This window comes from Dinoponera quadriceps, unplaced genomic scaffold, assembly GCF_001313825.1.
Source record: "Dinoponera quadriceps isolate SergipeBrazil2010 unplaced genomic scaffold, ASM131382v1 scaffold5109, whole genome shotgun sequence".
NCBI classification, from domain to species: Eukaryota; Metazoa; Arthropoda; class Insecta; order Hymenoptera; family Formicidae; genus Dinoponera; species Dinoponera quadriceps.
In genome coordinates this window covers 372,243-392,856 of record NW_014559156.1, presented here as the reverse complement: position 1 = coordinate 392,856, position 20,614 = coordinate 372,243, and the positions used below count along the sequence as shown (strand labels likewise).

The 20,614-nt window shown below is 35.9% G+C and overlaps 2 protein-coding genes across 3 annotated transcripts; both read left to right on the top strand.

Moving 5' to 3' along the window:
• Window positions 1-1,090: 1,090 nt before the first annotated feature.
• LOC106750189 (putative fatty acyl-CoA reductase CG8306) lies at window positions 1,091-4,887 on the top strand. Of its 2 annotated transcripts, XM_014630337.1 has the most exons (9): window positions 1,130-1,193; window positions 1,997-2,083; window positions 2,336-2,552; window positions 2,671-2,922; window positions 3,339-3,588; window positions 3,674-3,866; window positions 3,980-4,219; window positions 4,295-4,552; window positions 4,645-4,887. In XM_014630337.1, the coding sequence occupies exons 3-9, from the start codon at window positions 2,361-2,363 to the stop codon at window positions 4,781-4,783; spliced, it is 1,524 nt and encodes a 507-aa protein (XP_014485823.1). In that variant the 5' UTR covers window positions 1,130-1,193; window positions 1,997-2,083; window positions 2,336-2,360; the 3' UTR covers window positions 4,784-4,887. The 2 variants fall into 2 exon arrangements, with proteins under 2 accessions (XP_014485822.1, XP_014485823.1); XM_014630336.1 differs by lacking the exon at window positions 1,997-2,083 and having other exon boundaries at window positions 1,091-1,193.
• A 1,585-nt stretch (window positions 4,888-6,472) lies between these two features.
• Window positions 6,473-19,142, top strand: LOC106750169. Its single transcript, XM_014630305.1, has 15 exons — window positions 6,473-7,133; window positions 7,434-7,483; window positions 7,791-8,001; window positions 8,160-8,411; window positions 8,914-9,163; window positions 9,249-9,441; window positions 9,563-9,802; window positions 9,878-10,135; window positions 10,228-10,363; window positions 12,861-13,094; window positions 15,591-15,830; window positions 16,589-16,853; window positions 16,936-17,238; window positions 17,565-17,772; window positions 17,866-19,142. Coding segments are annotated over exons 2-15 (3,084 nt in total). The 5' UTR covers window positions 6,473-7,133; window positions 7,434-7,481; the 3' UTR covers window positions 18,158-19,142.
• Window positions 19,143-20,614: the final 1,472 nt, after the last annotated feature.

The following is a 20,614-nucleotide window of genomic DNA, read 5'->3' as shown; positions in this document are numbered from 1 at the left end:
CATCTGCGATTGTCAAACAAAACAGAAAGTTTACGTTTCGAATTTGCACAAGCGGCACATAGTGACGCAAGAACGTTAACTCGCACGAGTTAAAAATCACCTGAGTCATAGCTCAGCGTATCTCGATGATATGAAAAGCATGCTGCCGTGTGCCAAAATCGACTCCCCCTCTTTGTTTTCACGCATATCGTACACCTGCACGGCAATGATATTGCACGCTTAGTAAGGATATTTCTGAGGCGCGAGGTGAAATCAACCCGCATACAACTTGGAATGTGGATACGAGTAAATATTCTGTTTTTTATGTTAAATTTTTCATGCTGACGTCGAGATTTCTTGCTATGTATTTATATAACACGCAACAGCATGTTTATGCTCAAAGTCAAATAAAATTATAGTATTTTTTATATATTTCCAGGCAAAAAAAGTGTTTTAAATATTTTTTGTTAAATCACGCGGGAAGAGTTTCCGCGCGGAAGTGGACAAAGTCCTGCGATTTTTTTTTTTTTGTTAAATCCCAGGTAGTACGTGTTTTTATAACGTAACGTTTTATAACGTTTGCTATATGTACGTTTCAAAGACGTGTATAAAATATACTGCTTGGGATCTCGTGTTCGAGACCGTCTTTGGTTCATTTTCAGATGCTGTACCATGTCCGCCATGTGATATGTTCACTCCTAAAAATATTAAAAAAACAGTATTATTTAATGTTATTGTAATATTTTATATTTTTTTTAATATTCATCTCTATATATGTGAACTGAAATATATAAAAAAATATTTCCCCTTGCTTTCATTATATATGTGTATTTTTTTAACATATTAAATTAATGAATTAAATTTGATCCGAAATTGGGACTCGATCCATAACTGAGACCGCGTTACCTTACGAGTAATTTCTCTCTTTATGCAGTTTTCACTCACTTCGCAAATATATCTCGAGAGAAGTGTCGTGAATTTTCTCATATTCCAGGCATGACATAATTTTTCTGCGTTGTCGTGGTGGCGGAGTTGGTTTGCAGAGATTGCGCAGTAGTGCGAAAGAGGAAAGGAAGCTTCGTGTCGAAGAAGGGCGATGGTATGTATGTGTGCCTAAGTGGGGAAAGAGGAGCATCGCAGCGCTCACAGTCGCAAACCGACTTCCGCATCGCTCGCTCTCGTGTTACGTTGTTCCAGCTACTTTCGTAGTTCAGGTAAATATTTCGTTCCGCATACTTCACGTGTTACACGGGGGATACAGAAATGTAATTTGTTCATATCTCTTGGGCAATTATCATTAAACTCGAGTGATATGTGGAATCGGATTCTTCACTTAACCGAGCTTGCAATGACACATGCGCCGATATTTTATCTTTATTTAACATCAAGCGAAAAACGAAGATAGAACTTTTGACGCTCGTTGTGAACGTCAAGTGAAACCTGCGTGTGGTAAACATATGTTGTAACTCGAAAAGCCGGTTAGTAAGAAAGTGACTCGTAATCAATAAAATTCGTAGTTAAATTATAATTACATTCCGAAAAATGTGCTCGAAGTACTGACAGTATTGAAAATCCATAGCACACGTGACGTGAACTGTAGATTTTCAGCCATCTTCTGCATATTTCGGAATACAGCCAATTGCAAAAGCATCGTACAATCTCTGTCGTAAGTTTGGCTCGGGTGAATGAATGAATGCGAAAACGACAAAGCGAGTCAACCAATCAGCTCGAGGATCTTAAAATGATCGTCTAGATGATTTCTGATTGCAATTATACGTATTAATAAATTATTGTATTAAAATGTTAAGTGTATATTGTAATAAAATGTTAGTTGATTGATTTATATTCTTTTGGGCGTCTCGAACTTTAGTCACGAAATTCAGTCGTGTCGTTATTGCTTCAAATCCTGACAGTTTCTTCGCGAACGAATTCCATTTATATTTTTTGAAATTTTTTGCTATGCAAGTCCAAAAGAAATTATGATATATGTGATATTATATTTTATTCGTGTTAAAAGTTCACCTTCAGATATTCCATAGTCGACAAAACGATCCGCACAGCATCTAAAGATGAACTAAAGACGATTTTAAATAAGAGATGACAGGTGATACAATTACTTTCATACACATTTTTGAAATATCTACTCGTATAATAGGTTATTACACCTTACGTTGTACAACTAACATGTGCTTTCTGAGACCCAGTAATCAATAACACGTTCAAAAACATTTTTCGCCTTGAAATATCAAGAGAAGACATTTTTACTATATACTGAGATAAAACAAAAATCGAAAATATTATCACGATTGATTCTATAATTTGAAAGGCGACGAAAGATAATCCATTTTTTTTTCAGATCCGGTAGAAAACCGGTTATAAAAATGGCATCGCCTGTAATGGATTTCTATAATGAAAAAAACATATTTATTACTGGCGGTACCGGTTTCGTTGGAATCTGCTTGATAGAAAAACTGCTGAGATCCTGTCCTGACATTAAAAATATTTACTTGCTGATACGCCCGAAGAAGCAGAAAGACATCGCAGAAAGATTGACAGAGTTGACACAAAATTCGGTAAGTTTTTTACTAGTTAATCGAAACTAATATATATATAATTATACGGTCTAATCATATCCATAATTTATGTTGTTGTACAGTACATAACTCATATTTCGTAATTTCCTCTATATAGGTTTTCAACAGGTTACGAGAGGAAAAGCAAACTGATTTGTTCAAGAAACTAATCGCAGTCACCGGGGATGTTGGCGAAGAAAATCTAGGATTATCTCTAGAAGATCGTGAAACTTTAATTAATACAGTGCAAGTTGTCTTTCATGCAGCCGCCACGCTTGATTTTGAAGCTGATTTGAAAACCACGACGAATATCAATTTATTGGGAACTCGAAGGATCATTCAACTGTGCCGAGAAATTAATGATTTTAAAGTAAATTGGTATTTTGTTTTTTGTTTAATAATAGCAGACCTATACGAGTCAAGGGGAATTTTGAGATATGCAAATGTACACGTGAAGATTACGCAATTATGGACAACGAAGGCAACTTATTGATGTAATGAATTTATGAATAAGTGCATAGATTTTGTCTTCGTACATTGGCATATGTCTAATAAACAAAAGTCTCATTGACACAATTTGTTGATTCACATATACACCTAAAAGTCACACTGATATTTCATACACACACACACACACACACACACACATAGATATTTTGAAAAATTATCTGTGGCAGCTTTTAAACAAGATTTATTTTGTGACCGTGTAACTTATGGTTAAATTTATCTTTACATTTTCGTATCAAACTTATTTTTAATATTGCGTTTTTAATATCTACTGTTTAGGCGTTGGTGCATATTTCTAGCGCATATGTTAATTCCAAGCTACAAAATGTTGATGAAATATTGTATCCCGCGCCAGCTGATGCAAATGCAATCATCAAATTAGTTAATGAATTAGATATCGCTGCTCTGGAAGCAAAAACATCGGAGATATTGAAGAGCCATCCTAATCCTTATACATTCACAAAGCATTTGGCCGAACATGAAGTAGCAAATGGAGGATTACCAGCGGTTATCGTGCGACCTTCAATGAGTGAGTTTTTTTTTTACATTTGTGTTACTTATCCAACAATTATATTTTCCATTATTGGACTTAAGATTTAATTTTGTACATCTAGTAACAGCAGCATGGAAAGAGCCTGTCCAGGGATGGACAATATCGAAAAATGGGCCGCAGGGCTTTTTAATGGGCGCCAGTAAAGGTATTGTAAGGAGATTGCCAGTTGCAGAACGTCTTATTTACGATTACATTCCAGTAGATGTTGTAGTAAATAGCCTTATCGTCGCAGCGTATGCCGTCGATCGTGATAGGTAATTCTATTTTTTTGCTTCTTTTTATTGTAAGAAAAGCATATGCTTTGCGTATAAGCGTTCGTTTGATTCTAATATCTAAGATTCCTGAAAAATAACTTATATATTTTCAGCGATAAAGGATTAAAGATATACCATTGCACATCAAGCACGTGCAATCCATTCCGGTGGATTGAGGTGCAGAAAGAAATTAACATCTTTTTGCACAAATATCCGTTAAAAAGTGCCGTGTGGTACCCACATTTAAAGTTTTTACCGTCGCTCTTATTATTCAGAATCTCCGCCATTTTTTTTCATTTTATACCGGCGTACATCTTGGACACAATTACAAAATTATGCGGAGGCCGTCCAATGTAAGTTTCCATGTCTCGTATAAAATATTTCGAAAATTTTTTACTAAACCCCAATATCTTTTCTATTTTTTCCAGTTTAGTTCGCCTGCACACAAACGTCAGCAAATCATTAGGGCGTCTTGAAAGATTTATCTTTAATGAGTGGAAATTCAATAATCCACATATGTTGCAATTGAACGAATCGTTGTCTCCGGATGACAAAGAATTTTTCACCTTGGACATCAAGTCGTTGGTTTGGGTAGATTATTTTTGCAATTTAACGCAAGGGGTTCGAATGTACCTGAATAAGGAATCTCCGAAATCTTTACCGAAGGCACGTTCCAAAGATAAAATGTAAGTATATTTCGTTGTACAAAAGTTCTTAATTGATTGGTAGTTGTTAATTATTACTAACACAGCATTAATAAATACGTTTATGTTTGTAGATTGATGGTTGCTCACCTAGGCTTACAAGCTACTCTGCTTGGTTTGATTTGGTGGCTGGTTAAGGTCTCTTTTACCACAACATGGACAAAAACTGGTTTAATTGTACCGATAATTTATCTGCTTTTCGACCAATTATAAGGTGATATATTTAAATATACATTAAACATATATATATAATAAAATTTATGGCTTAATATATATATATCATTTTTTGATACGTTATTTGTATGTAGTAGAGGAAGATATTAAATATATTGTAAAACTATTTTTGTTTCTTATTAAACATATTAATACTAATTATCAGAAGTAAATAACGTAAAACGATTAATCTCAGGAAAGCATTTCTTCAGGCGACGTTATATACTTCAATATAATTCTTAATATTTAACAAATTAAACGTTATGTTTTTGGACGTGATATTCACAGCACATTATTATAGATCGGCGGGTTCCGATAGCCTATATAGATAATTGGCTAATTTAATATAAAATGTTCTAATCGGTGATCCAGCGGAAAGACTGTAGGCACCGGCCAATGTGAGTGGATGTGTGTTATCGCGTTGTGTATATCTTCCCGTTATAAATATCAGAAACAAAGGTAATAGCTTATTAGTTATTAGTGACAATCTTGTTTTGCAAAGTTTTAAAACGTTGCGGTGCGTGCTTTAACCATATCTTCACAATTCCTCCACGTCGCGGTCGGTTACATCTGAATAGCAGATTTTCACGGTATCTCCAATATATTTTGCAATTAGTTAGTATACATTTCTCAATCCCGCATATGATGTAGTAATAAAAATAAAAACTTACTAACTACTGCAGTTTTTAACAAAAGCATTTTCGCTTACTTGGTGTCATCCAATTGCTGCTTATTATACCAATATTGGCTTGTCCTTCTCTCTCAAAAAATTGTACCACTAATAGGTAAGTAGTCATTTCTTGTAATAAGTACCAATATAGTAGCTGCCAGAAGATTACAAATAAGTGGATAAATATTTTATATTTTAGTGGTCTATAATAGTGATAAACTCTGCACACATACATACATACATACATACATACATACATACACATATATATATATATATATATATATATAGCAATGCTCACAATACAATGCCTAGTCTTTTCGCAATGACACTTAATATTTTAGTAAGACGGTTGCCGCTTTCTGTTTGACTAATTTTATTTTTTTCGTTATTAATAATATTAATAATAATAATATTATAACAATTTCAAGAATATTAATAATAATATTATAACAATTTCAATAAAATAATTATATGATTTTCTGTCCTAAACCATATACGCAAGAAGTTGAAAGTGACATAAGTAACTCTCAAGAAGTAGAAAATGACATAAGTAACTCTCAAGAAGTTGAAAATGACATAAGTAACTCTAATTAAAAGATGCAGCGTACATCACGCAATATGTATACGTATACATATACCAGAGAAAGGCCTGAAAGTAGTCATGGCCGCGATAAAGCTGTTATTTTATTTTGAAGTGTTTTTATACGAACTGCGAAACCAGTATCCACAGCTTTTTGATTCTGTTCCGTGCTATGCGCACGATTTCTTGGTTCTGTTCTGTGCTATGTTTACGAGTAAAACTATTTAGATAAGAACGGACAATTCGGCCATCTTTATGTATATAATATATAATTTTATATGCATATACAATTACAAAATATCATATACAACTAAATTATATTGATACAAACAAGCAAGATAAAACAAACTAATATTAAATAATTTGGTTTAAATGAAAAATTACTGTTATTTTATTTTTTGCATCTTCTCATCTCATAATGAATCCCTTTGTGATTTTTACTCTATAGCGGGTCCTATCCTTTTCCTAGCCATGATTAGCGTTGTTAATGATCGAATAAGAATTTCCAAGTGTAGCGATATTTTGGTGGATTATGTTGAAGATGAACTCAACACGATTTTAAATATAAGTACCAATATTAATTATGAATATATCGGCTTGAAATTTAGTTTTCCTCGACAAGTAAACCTATTGACGCGTATTGCGAATGCGTTATACGTTTGACAAACAAATAGTAGAAGTATGAATAATAATTCTTTTTCCAAGTGATCTTCGCTCATTGCAAAAATATCTCAGTACCGGCGGCACTGGTTTTATTGGAGTTTGCTTAATAGAAAAACTGCTGAGATGCTGTCTTGACATTAAAAATATCTTTCGGGAAATATCCTGAACTTGTCAACCGTGGCATCATTCTTTTTGCGTTAGAATTGATGTTGACTTGCAGAAACTACGTAATGTTACAAAGGTGAACACGAATAATAATGTAACTACCTAAGCATAGAGAGAAGCATCATAGAGTTCGCCTAAGCACAGAGAGAAGCATCATAGTGTTCGCCTAAGCACAGAGAGAAGCAACATAGAGCCCGCAGTTGCATGACAACTGACTTCCGCGCCGCTTGCGTTCGCACTTATCGTTACAATTACTTCTCTTAATTCAGGTAAATAATTTTACATCATTTTACATGTTTTATGTATTATAAAGAATCAGACGAAAATATTGGCTCGGTAATATACCGTTATCGGTTCGTTAAGATATTTAATAACGATTCCGGCTTCGGTTCTGATTTCAGTTTTAGTTTCTCGGTTAATGAAAGTACTGTTTAAATTACAATTTATTTCGGTTCCAGTTCTTTAAAATTGCTCTTCTTGTACATATTTTTATTAAATTATATATATATATACAATATAATTTTTTAAATTTAGGGCGTCTTTAGAAGGTTCTAATTTTTTTGTTTTAGGACGTTCATTTTCACTAGGCGTTAACCTCTTAATATCATTTTTTGTGAATGTAAGATTAAATTGGAATAACTCAGAATTAATGTTTAATATAATAAATTTAATTTAATATAATAACGTTCTCTCGGAAACAATTTTTTTATATTTAAAGAAAACGGTTATTCGTGTGCACTTGGCTCCTTTTTTAACCGTTTTTTGAAAAAAGTATTTTGTTTTATGTTTTAATAACGTGACAATAATATTTACATCACATTTTGTTTGTACCAAAAAGTCGTACTGTTGATGTTTAAGGTTGAAATATCTTTTGTATATCTTTTGTAATCTGAAAGATGACATAGCAAGGTTTACGATCTGTTAAGGATAAAAAAACCAGAAACAATGGCATCGCGTGTAACGGATTTCTACAGTGCAAAAAGCATATTTATTACCGGCGGCACCGGTTTTGTTGGAGTTTGCTTAATAGAAAAACTGCTGAGATGCTGTCCCGGCATTAAAAATATTTATCTGCTAATGCGTCCGAAAAAGGGGAAAAATATCGCAGAAAGATTGATAGAGTTGACGCAAAATTCGGTGAGAAAAGTGATTAATTAACGCTAGAGTACACTAGACTATACCATAGAATATATATGTAAACACATAGTCATGTAAACACATAGTCTTCGTATCATAATTTGTTTATGTGTTTTCTCACACGATGCGTCTCTTATATTGTAATTTTCCATGTGTAGATTTTTAATATGTTACGAGAGAAGGAGCAAGCTGACTTGTTCAGGAAACTAATCGCAGTCACCGGGGATGTTGGCGAAGAAAATCTAGGATTATCTCCGGAAGATCGTGAAACTTTAATTAATACAGTGCAAGTTGTCTTTCATGCAGCCGCCACGCTTGATTTTGAAGCTGATTTGAAAACCACGACGAATATCAATTTATTGGGAACTCGAAGAATTATTCAACTGTGTCGAGAAATTAATGATCTTAAAGTAAATTGGTATTTTGTTCATTGTTCAAGAACGATCAATCCGTGCAAATCTATAAGAAAGTTGAGATATGCAAATATACTATATATGTAAAGTTTAAACAATTACCAGCGACAAAACTACTCATTGGAGCGAGAAATTATATTCATGACGTTACTTTTTATCGTCGTACGTTAGCATTTTTCAAAGTCTCAGCAGCGTAGTCTTTCTTGGCTCACATATATAAGATGTCCCATTTTAATGTCTCCTTTCAAATCCTACGACTTTTATCTAAAACATATCTCAGTATCTTTCATATTTTTTCGAGATATTCACTCGGGACAATTAAAATGGAATACTACGTACATCTAAAAGTTGCATATTGATATTTTACATAGACATTTTGGAAAATTTTATAGAGCAACTTCTAAATAAGATTTAATTTGCAATCATACAACTTATAAGTAAACTAATTTTCATATTTTCTTATTAAATTTTGTCTAATATTGTATTTTTTTATATATAGGTATTGGTTCATGTTTCTAGTGCATATGTCAATATTGAGCAGCAAAATGTTAATGAAATATTGTATCCTGCGCCAGCTGATGCGAATGAAATTATAAAATTAGTCAATGAATTAGATGTTGCTGCCTTGGAAGCACGAACACCGGAGATACTGAAAAACCATGCGAATTTTTATACGTTCACCAAGCATTTAGCCGAACATGAAGTAGCAAATGGAGGATTACCAGCGGTTATCGTGCGACCTTCAATGAGTGAGTTTTTTTTTTACATTTGTGTTACTTATCCAACAATTATATTTTCCATTATTGGACTTAAGATTTAATTTTGTACATCTAGTATCAGGAATATGGAAAGAACCTATTCCGGGATGGACAATATCGAAAAATGGGCTGCAAGGCTTCTTAATGGGTATCAGCAAAGGTGTAATAAGGAGATTACCAATTGTAGAACATTTTACTTACGATTGCATTCCAGTAGATGTAGTAATAAACAGCCTTATCGTCGCCGCGTATGCCGTCGATCGTGATAGGTAATTCTAAGAAAAAATATTTTTTGCTTTTTTCTTGTTGTAAGAAAAGCGTATGCTTTGCTTATAAGCATTCGTTTGATTCTAATATTTAAGATTCCTGAAAAATAATATATATTTTCAGCGATAAAGGATTAAAGATATACCATTGCACATCAAGCACGTGCAATCCACTCCGGTGGATTGAGGTGCGGAAAGAAGTTAATGTTTTGTTGCATAAATATCCGTTAAAAAGTGCCGTGTGGTATCCGGGTTTCAAGTTTTCATCGTCGTTGTTATCATTCAGAATTTCGGCCATTTTTCTTCATTTTATACCGGCGTACATCTTGGACACAATCATAAAATTATACGGAGATCGTCCAATGTAAGTTTCTACCCATGCCGCTCCCGTATAAAATACTTCAAAAGTTTTCTAATAACATCCTTTCTATTTTTTCAGTTTAGTTCGCCTGCACACGAACGTTAACAGATCAGTACGGCTTCTTGAAAGATTTATTTCCAATGAATGGAAATTTGATAATCTACGTATGTTGCAACTGCACGAATCGTTGTTTCCGGATGACAAGAAATTTTTCACTTTGGACATCAGGTCGTTGATTTGGATAGATTATTTCTACGATTTAATACAAGGTATTCGAATATATCTGAGTAAGGAGTCTCCCGAATCTTTACCGAAGGCACGTTCCAAAGATAAAATGTAAGTATATTTCGTTGTACAAAAGTTCTTAATTGATTGGTAGTTGTTAATTATTACTAACACAGCATTAATAAATACGTTTATGTTTGTAGATTGATGGTTGCTCACCTAGGCTTACAAGCTACTCTGCTTGGTTTGATTTGGTGGCTGGTTAAGGTCTCTTTTACCACAACATGGACAAAAACTGCTTTCATTGTACCGATAATTTATCTGCTTTTCGATCAAATATAAGTGTAATGCGATATATTTAAATATGCATTATATATAAATATACAAACGTAAATATATACGGGGTATTTCATTTTAAGGTGATAATATCGGGAAAGGAATACTTTATGAGATATTGTTGTATCTTGTACTGAAAGATATCAGAATAAAAAATAAAATAACTCGAAAAGTATGTGTATTCGAAAAGTATTTAGATCACCTTGCCTTAATACTTTTATACGTGCAATGTACAATGGACAGAGGAATCGATTTGTGTAAAAAAAAAAAAAAAACTATATGAAAAAAAAACTATTTAAAAAAATTAATTTGGCCTGGAAATGACCTTGAACAACTAGGAATATGAGACGTTTATAGGACACATATATACACTATAGGCGGTATTCATAGTCAGATCTTATATTTAAGATTGTCTTGAGTTCTTAGGCGCTGTACGGATTGTTTCACTGGCATGTATTTGCATACAATGCATCTAAAGATGAACTTACGACGATCTTAAACTATGAATACTGGCCTATAATTTATTTAATTAGAAACTGAAATCGGGTGCACGCATGAGAGCATGAGTTTTTTAACTCCAAGACCTCGAATGTATAACAAAATGTTTTTTAGTATATTTTATGAATATACTAAATATTCGTAATAGTTATATTTATAAGACTATATTTTATGAATATATTAAATATTCGTAATTGTTGTATTTATAGGACTTTCACATAATATTACTGTGTTACCTGAGCGACGATATTTCAAAATCAGCAGGACATTTATATTCATTCAACGTGATCATATATCTGATCGCGTTGTCGGAATCGTACTGTCGGCAGAGGATAATTCTTTGATCTTAAATTTACTCGAAATCGGTCATTCTTATTGATTAATTGCTTTCGAGTAATTTGCATATAAATGCGGATATAATTTGCACATAAATGTTGCAAAATATGTTGTTTACTATAAATATAAATATTAACTATAAATATGTATATTAACTATATTTTATGTATATTTTACGTAATATTTTATATATATTTATAGGATATATCCAAATTTGCTGGAATTAAGATTATTCGTATTTTAATAGGATATTTATAGAATATCCTGTATTTAGATAGGATGTTATGGACATGTATTAATTGATTATTTCTGGTATTATTTCACTCGTATTTAAATTTCATCCCGAAAACCTGTAGGATCTAATTCTATAACGTATTGTGAGGAGCCGCAAGGTCGTTGAATCGTCAGAAAGTCCCGAGATGGTGGTTGTTCATTGTTCTTTTTATGTAGACGACGAGTAGCGACGCCACGAATCCGGATCTCGACTCGAATCCAGCTCACGTTCGCGTTACGTGTAATATCGTTCGTTCTCTAAAGAAAAAATTTAGTGTATACATACATACATATATAAAATTATAGAGAATGAGAAAGAAAGAGAGAAAGAAAGAGGAACAGATAGTTTGTAATGAAGCGAAATATTTTATATTTTAAGCTTACTACCTCTCAGATCGATCATTGTCGAAAGGAAATATCCTTCGAATATTTAGCTGATAATATTACATCTGATCAATGAGGCCCGATTTCGAGAACACTTCGTCCCGTGTGCATGTAAAAATCTTTGAACAATAGGATTGAAACATTTGCATCATCTGCACTCCCCTTCCTCTCTCTTTCTTTTAGATATGTGTTTGACGTCGATATATGAAATGTTCAATCAACAGGTAAATAGGTTATAACTAACTGACTTAAGGTACTCGGGGACATTCCACTTTTGGCTCTTTCAAAACCTTGCGAAACCACGAAACAAAATTAACCATGTGTGAAATTTTACACTGATGCAATGACGACGAATTTTCCTTATTACCGATGCCGCAAAGATTCATATACCAATGTGACTCGATCCCGCCACTACAGCGGGGACGAAGGAGCATAGCAGGAGAATGAGAGGGAATGTGAGACCCTGAAAGTCTGCAATCTCCGTCACACATTTCGTTCGCCGCATCGTGCGGGACAAAGACGCGAAGAAATGATCGTGTGGCGGTCAGTCGTGTAAAAGGGATAAAGTCGGAGTCCACCGCGTATTTGCGTTCAGTCCGTGCTATCGATTGAAGCGATATGGAAGGCGACAGAATCTCACTTTCTTCTCTACGCATGTAACGTCGAGCTGCTCCGGTTCTGATCAATTCTATTTTTCGAACTTGAATTTGGAGACTGAGAGGGTAGTGGTGTGTGCGATCGTTATTTCAACTTTCGGTCTACCTCGCTTCTCGTTGTACTTTTTGGTGTACGGTCCCGGAATTTCGAACACTGAACCGACGCTCGTAAAACTTCAATTTCAAGTACGGTACACGCAAAGAAAAAAGAAAACCAAATTCAGTGTGCGCGATGAGTTGGTGATCTGATAATCCTTCGTGCAATTGTAATTTCACATCGCAACAACATCGACGGACAAGACAAAGTGTAGCTCCAGCGCGAGTGTTCAGCTTAAGCTTCAAGATTGTAAAAGCAAATATTTCGCTCGGTATATTTTTTCAGTCCTCCCCCGAGAATGGCTCCGGAATTATCGATAGCCGATTGGTTCTCCAAGAGAAACGTTCTCATCACCGGAGGCACCGGATTTATGGGGAAGGTTCTAATCTCGAAATTGCTACTGAGCTGTCCCGACGTAGGCAATGTTTATTTGATAATAAGGAAGAAGAAAGGCGTCGATTCGCAAACAAGGTTGCATCTCATGCTGCAGGTATCGTTTCTTTCAAGTTCGATCATTTATGCCGGGGAAATGAGAATCGAGACACTCGAGTGCGGTTTATCAACGACGTCAACGGATATCACGCGTTTAATAATCAATAATGCGACAAATATCTCTCGTATATTTATTCATGTGAATTTAATTACCTATGAATAAATATCGGTAAGGAATATTTCACGTCCGACGTAGATCGTGAAAGAGGCCGCGAATGTGCGGGGCGCTTATCGGTGCGTTGAGTAATAAAAATAATAATAACGGGTTCGTATTACGATCACCTTTGAATGCGCTATCGTTAAAATAGCTTGAGCCAATGATGAAGCAATACGCTTTACCTGACAAACGTGTTGCGGTTATTTTTTCGAAATACGCAACACACCTTACCCGACACTTTGCAATATGTTGCACTTATTTTCTCGGAAGTTGAAATTTATTATTTCTAATAATTTTCTCTCCGCCCACATCCTCTCCCTCCCTCCCCCTCCCTCTCTCTCTCTCTCTCTCTTTCTCTCTCTCTCTCTCCTTCCCTATCTGCGCATGCAGCTTTCGTAACATGTGGTTAAAAATAGTGCACACATTATTATTCACAGATTGCAACACGCATAGGTGGTAATGTTGCTGCCTCTCATCCGGTGTGTATCGTGTGTTCAGTTCATTAAAGTTTATAGAAACTGCATTCAAGCAACAGCGTACGGGTGGTTGCGACAGCCGACACCTTCGGTGAAACCTCTTTCGTCTCGAAGATTTCTTAAAAAGGACGATTAGACTGACGATTCTTCACTTGTAGCAACAACGAATTCCGCTTGTGTGGCAATCGGCAAACGTTACCTTGTATGCCAAGCTTTTCCTAACGTTCGCACAGCGGCCTAAGCTACATTTCTTAGTCAAAACTCATTCTTTTTAAGTCTCACCTCAAATTGATACGATGCTGTCCTGTGATGTCATATATTTAAATAAACATGAATCGTGCTATCATTTACTATTGTTTTATCATTTATCGGTAAATATGATATTAAAAATATTATTCAAAAGTAAGCTTTAAACTCAAAGGTGATCCTTAGTCATATCTATTATGCTATCAAAATTGCACTACATATTATATTATATTAATTAATGATTATTGTATTATATATACAGGATAAACGTCGTATAACATAATTAGCTTAACTTATTCCGCTGTTAATGGACCATTTGAAAGTGTTTTTGTCCAGTATAACATGATTCAAGATGAATCTTTAGCATGATCTTAAAGCTAACCTTGAATTATGTTGTATTAGACAAAAAAATGTTCTCTTTCAGATCCGTATAACGTGTTCTATCGTCCATATGAGGTTCTAATTCCGTACGAGGTTTAAAAAGAATCAGAAAACAAAACTACTCGACTAAAAATTATGTGAAATTATTCAAGAATATTGTAACAAGAGATATGAGACGTTTAGAAGAAAGCATTCGTAAAAAAATCGGATTATTTCGAGTATTTATCTGAAAAGAAAAATATAAACGCTGAATCACCCGCTAATAGTTACTTGTCTCCATTAGAAGACATTTCCTGTATATTTTGAACTTTTACATTTGTTTCTTCATTAGACACTTTCTGTATATATAAAGTGTCTTGGAAAAACATTCGCGAATTTCGTGATGGCGTAAAATGGATTGAAGTGAATCAAAAAGTCCTCTACCATTCGCGCCCACGCGGATGTCGTGTCCGAGCACACCATGTATGAAAAATCATCACATTTCCATTAAGATTCAGTGTTTCGGCCAAGAACTTTCGAGTTACTTTCAAACTATCGTGTGTAGGGGAGTAGAAAGAAGAATCGCGCGCGCGTGAATTTTCCTCGGCGCATCTTCGTCGCTGTGCGCCACTTTTCACACAGCTTTTTCCAATTGAGCCCGCCCACGAAACGTCCTTCGTCTTTGCGCGTATCGTCGGATTTCGAACGGAAATTACGATTACGACGCGAACGGGACGTATCACACACTATGTATGTGCTGTGCAATCGTCTCTTTCTTCCGCACGTCGTAAATCACCTTGGCACCGATCATACCGTCAGAAATTTGCGATTTATTACATCATTTCTATCTTCGGGAGCTCCTCCGTCGCGAAGATATTTCGCAAGGGATTCTTTTTCTGTCCGCAGAGTCGCAGAGTCACGTTGAAGGCCGTTCGTTTTTCCCTTTTTCTTTCCTTCACGCCCGTGCGTTCTGTTCGCCGCGATCTCAAGTTGATTCGCGATAGCATGTGTCGCGTGCGTCAATCGCGGAATCGGGAAAAACGACAGTGTTTTCCGACGCGATCGATCGCGTTCCGCTAATGGACCGCTAATACACGCACGGGAAACATGCTAAACGATTTTAAATGAAACTGAAGTGAAAGCGCGCGCGCGAACGTTGTGCCGCGGGCGACGGCATCGCCCGTCAAACCTGATCGCGCGCGAGCCAGCCTCGCGAATTGTTGCCGCGACCACGACGGGGAAATTCTGCTTGCAGCAAGAGCCGTTCAGGAGACTGCGGGAAGAATATCCGGAGCGGCTGAAGAAACTGACGGCGGTGGCCGGCGACACCGCCGCGCAGGAAATCTCTCTGTCCGACGCGGACAAGGAACTCCTCACGGCTCAGGTCTCCGTCGTCTTTCACATGGCCGCCGACGTCAAGTTTGATCTGCCATTGAAAACCGCCATCAGGACGAACCTCGTGGGCACCATGAATATTGTAGCGTTCGCGAAACAGGTAAACGGTCACAAGCTTTCCCTCTCTCCCTATTGAGAAAAAGAGGAAGAAGATAAAATACGTTCGAAAGAATAGTTTGGCGATAATAGCGAAAATTATATAGATAGGAGAAATTAGTTCAGATAAATAAACGTTCTAACGACTAACGAATATAATGTGTCGATATAGGCCCCTATAAGCGCGTAATATTATTTGATATTAAGTAACATTTCGTAAAGATACGTTTCGTATTTAAAAAATTATATATCTATATATATATTATTTTTATTACACACATATATATATATATATATGTTCTAATAAACAATATATATATATTGTTTTTTAATATTCTAAGAACATTTTGAATAATATGCCGAGAATATTATGTGACGTGGACATACAACATCAATAGAGAATATCCCTGGAATACTAAAAAATTTGATATATCATCCTTAGAGTATTATAAGAATATTATTTTAATACTTAATAATATTAATATAATATTCTAGGAATATTACGCGCTTATAGGGACATGACGCGGTATGTATATGCGTTAAAATTCGTCAATAACGAGTGGCAACATTCGCGGAGAATGATGATCGACATAGTCACATTTTCCGCAAGGCCGGTTTGGGGAAAAAGAAAAAGACATGAAACGTCTCCCGGCTCGAAGACAAAATGTCAAGAATACAAGAGTTCACTCTTTGCTCGACGAGATCCGAGAGATAGGTCGCGAGAGATGTAACGTAATGCAGCAGCATGCATTACCTTTCCAGATGCCCCTTCTCGAATCATTCATCCATGTTTCGACATCCTTCTGCCAATGCGGCGAACCGGTGCTGGAGGAACGCGCTTACCAAACCACCGTCGCGCCTGAAAGCATCATTCAGACGGTCAACACGATGACGAATGAAATACTGGAGATAATGACACCGGAATTGCTGGGCGATCAGCCGAACACGTACGCCTTCAGCAAGGCGCTCTGCGAGGACGTGGTGTCGAGATGTGGATTACCGGCAGGGGTCATTCGGCCGTCGATAGGTAAAGAGGGTGACTTCTCTCTTCCCTGTAATGTGACATTATCGATACCCACTCTCTCTCTCGTTGTGATGATTATTGCCAGTGGTGGCGTCATGGAAGGAACCGGCGCCCGGCTGGGTGGATAATCTGCAAGGACCGACCGGGCTGATGATCGGCGCCGGAAAAGGAGTCATACGATCAATGCTCTGCAATTCGAACTATATGATCAATATGATCCCCTGCGACATGGCCGTCAACGCGACGATCGCGCTGGGCTGGCAGGTCGGCATGAAGAAGCCCGTCGAGCCGTTGTTCCTGAACGTCACCGTGAACGAGGAGAACCTCATTTCTTGGAACCACGCTTTGGAAACCGGCAAGAAGCACATGCTCGCCAATCCGTTTTCGCGTAAGGCAAATCCTTTTTCAATTAATTCGCTTAAACCGCTGCACGGACATTATAGTACATCACACTCGGCGATTTTTTTCTATTTATATATTTCTCTCTATATTATTATTTTATATTTTTTTTTATTCTAAGAACATTTTTGTAACATGCCCGGAATATTATGTGAAGTGTAGGACGTGTAACATCAATAGAGAATATTCCTGTAATATTAAACAGATATTACACAACATTCTTAGAATATTATAAGAATATTATTTTAATATTTAGTAATATTCATACAATATTCTAGGAAACGTTAGACACTTATAGAGTAATCTCCTTTGTAGAGCCGCTCTGGTACCCTGGCGGAGGACTCACCTCCTCGAGGATCCGCCATTGGCTTGTCGTCGTGCTATTGCATCTCATACCCGCCTACCTGCTGGACATTGGACTGATCATCACCGGCAACAAACCTTTCCTCGTGCGGGTGCAGGCCAGGATAAAGTCCGGTCTGAGGGTGCTCCAGTATTACACCACGAAACAATGGACGTTCCGGTGAGATTCTTTTTTCTTTTTTTTTTTGGAGTTTCAGCTCGTTAAAGCTTGCTACGCTTTTTCGAGCTCTGCTGAGAGAACTGTTGTCCGTAGTAACGACAATCTGCGTGACCTGCAACACCGACTATGCCCCGCGGATAAAGAGACGTTTTACATGGACACGAACGTTATCCGTTGGGACGAGTATATCCTGGCGTACATCTTAGGTACAAGGCGATACTGCCTAAAGGACGATCCCTCGACGCTACCACGTGCGAGACGAGTCCTCATGTACCTATATTTCGCCGATTGGCTGCTTAAAGTGCTATTCGGATGTCTCGTTGTTTGGATAATGTACACCTGGATGATATCCGCTAAGTCCACCATAGCGATGCTAATCGAATAAATGAGAGAGAGAGAGAGAGAGAGAGAGAATGAAACTTTGTATTATCTTACCACTTATCAGGTCCAAAAGCAAAGAGGAATAGAGAGTTGGGAAGGGGGAAACGGAGGAGGGTAGGAATTGTCGAGTCCGAAAACGTGTTTCTGCCGAATCTTTCTGACTTTCCCAGACTCACTCTCTCGATGACCCTGTGCTATATTCCGCGCGTATTTAAACAGCGGGATGAGGACGGTCATACACATATACACACACACGCACATACACACTGACGTAATTTGCCAATGAAGAAATGTGCCAATATATCAGTACTATCGTTACATGTGCACATCTTACAGAAATTTAACACCGAAAATTATTAAGAAATTTGCAGTGATCAAATACCGCCGGTGTACTTCAGTAATTATTTATTATTGACCAGTGCTTAATCATTGCAGTTAAATATCGCAGGAATGAGGAATCATAATAATCAGAATGTTATTTGCAGCAAAATTATGTTGATGCAAAGATGCGAGAACAAACTAATATTAGAGGGATCATTTTATTTAAATAAAGAAAGTGCCATTTTAATTTTTACATCTCTCGTCCTTGTTATCGAAAGTTTTAATTTTACTAAAAATGTTTATGTTATCTCCAGAATATATTTATAATATTCGATGAAAGAAATGGAACGCCGCATACAAGTTTATAATATATCCTGAGATCTACTGCTGCTAGAGATGCTAATTACTGATATGAAACATTATTGAATCAATCTGAAATATGAGTAAGTTTATAATCTAAGTGCTAAAAATTATTAGCTAGTTAAAAAAATGTTGCGCAACAATAATTCACTAACAATAAGAATAATTCATTACTGATCAACCACTAATATTTTTCTATAAGGGTCGTTAATCACTTTGTAATTTTAAACACTAAAATATTTATAACCACTATGAGCTCTGTAATGAAATCACTAAAAATTACTGACAACGGTACTTTTAATATTTTAATAACAAAATAAATAATTAATCACTAACTTACTAGTGTTAAATTTCTGTAAAAGCACATTATACTCTAATTATATTATAGTATATATATATAAAATATCCTAGAATTATACGCTATACTGATTATAATTACAGTGATAATTATTAAAAATCAGTTAGAATTGCAGTGAAGTGTCTAATATTTCATATTTAACTCGATTTTCACTTGCAAACTCGTCATTTGAACGATTGATATCGATGTGTTGTGTCAATTTTTGTCAATTTCGTTCTCTCTCAATCCATTTTTCTATAAACGTGATTAGAGCTTTTGAAATTTCTGAAAACATCGATTCCTTTATTAAAAATCGCGATTAAGGTTACTCAGTCATGTAAGATTATGACCAGTCGATTAACGCTACGGCAGATGCAACGAAGATTTAATGAGCCTCATGGTTCAGTAAAGTTCAGCGGAGTACTTTCTCCGAGTCGAGACGAGTATTAGAAGAAAACACGTCTGTTTCGTTAGAGCGATTCTTTTTCTCTCTAAGTTACTCTGATTGAAGTACGAAGTTGCACGATTTAAGGAATCAGTCAGGCAACTTCATTAATGCGCACTTTTGTATTTCAGCTGTAAAATTCTTATTTCAGGTTTTATATTTTGTTATATCTTTCGTATAATAAAATTGATTCTTGGCATTATAAAAACGCTTTGTTAGCCGAACAAGATCACCAAGTACACGTTGCTAGCCGGATAAACTTTAGAAAGACGAGATAGAATCCCAAAGTGGAATAATTGAAGCGTTTCTCTTCCTATTCTTTCGTACTTTTCCATAAATTCCCTTCAGCTTTTTGTAACTTCCTCTTTTCCTTAGAGACGCTAAGAAAGCGCCAGTATTCGAATAAAAGATGAAGGCCCATATTCTGAACTTTCTTTTATCGATAAGTGTGCTATCAAATATGCCTCAAGTGATAAATACCTATATTTGATAAATATAACGATATTCTGAGCGAAACATTTTTATCGAAACTTTGAAATAAAAGCCCAGTATGCTGCCATTAAATATTAAAATGTCACCAAATGTGCTCATATTTAGTAGGTAACGTTTAAATGTACCATAAATATGGCGTCAAAATAACATTTTCGCTTAAAATACATCCTTTAAAGGAAGACCGACATTCTTCATCTCAAAATTGCAATAAAAGATTGCGCTCAGAATATCGTCACGTATTTATCGCGCCACGTCTAACGTTCCGTGAAACTTTTTCAACGTAGCATTTGTCGATAAAAATATGTTCTAGATATAAGTTAAAGTCATCTACGAGTTTGCATATAATCGCGGATGAATTTTCTACGCAGAATACGGCATGATTTTACAGAATGACTTTATTATATTCTAATAACATGCCAATAATTTGTTGAACAAATGTGATTTTGCGATATTTTTCAACGAGTTTGCACACTCATGTTGCAAACTGCTTTTCTCTTTTCACGCAT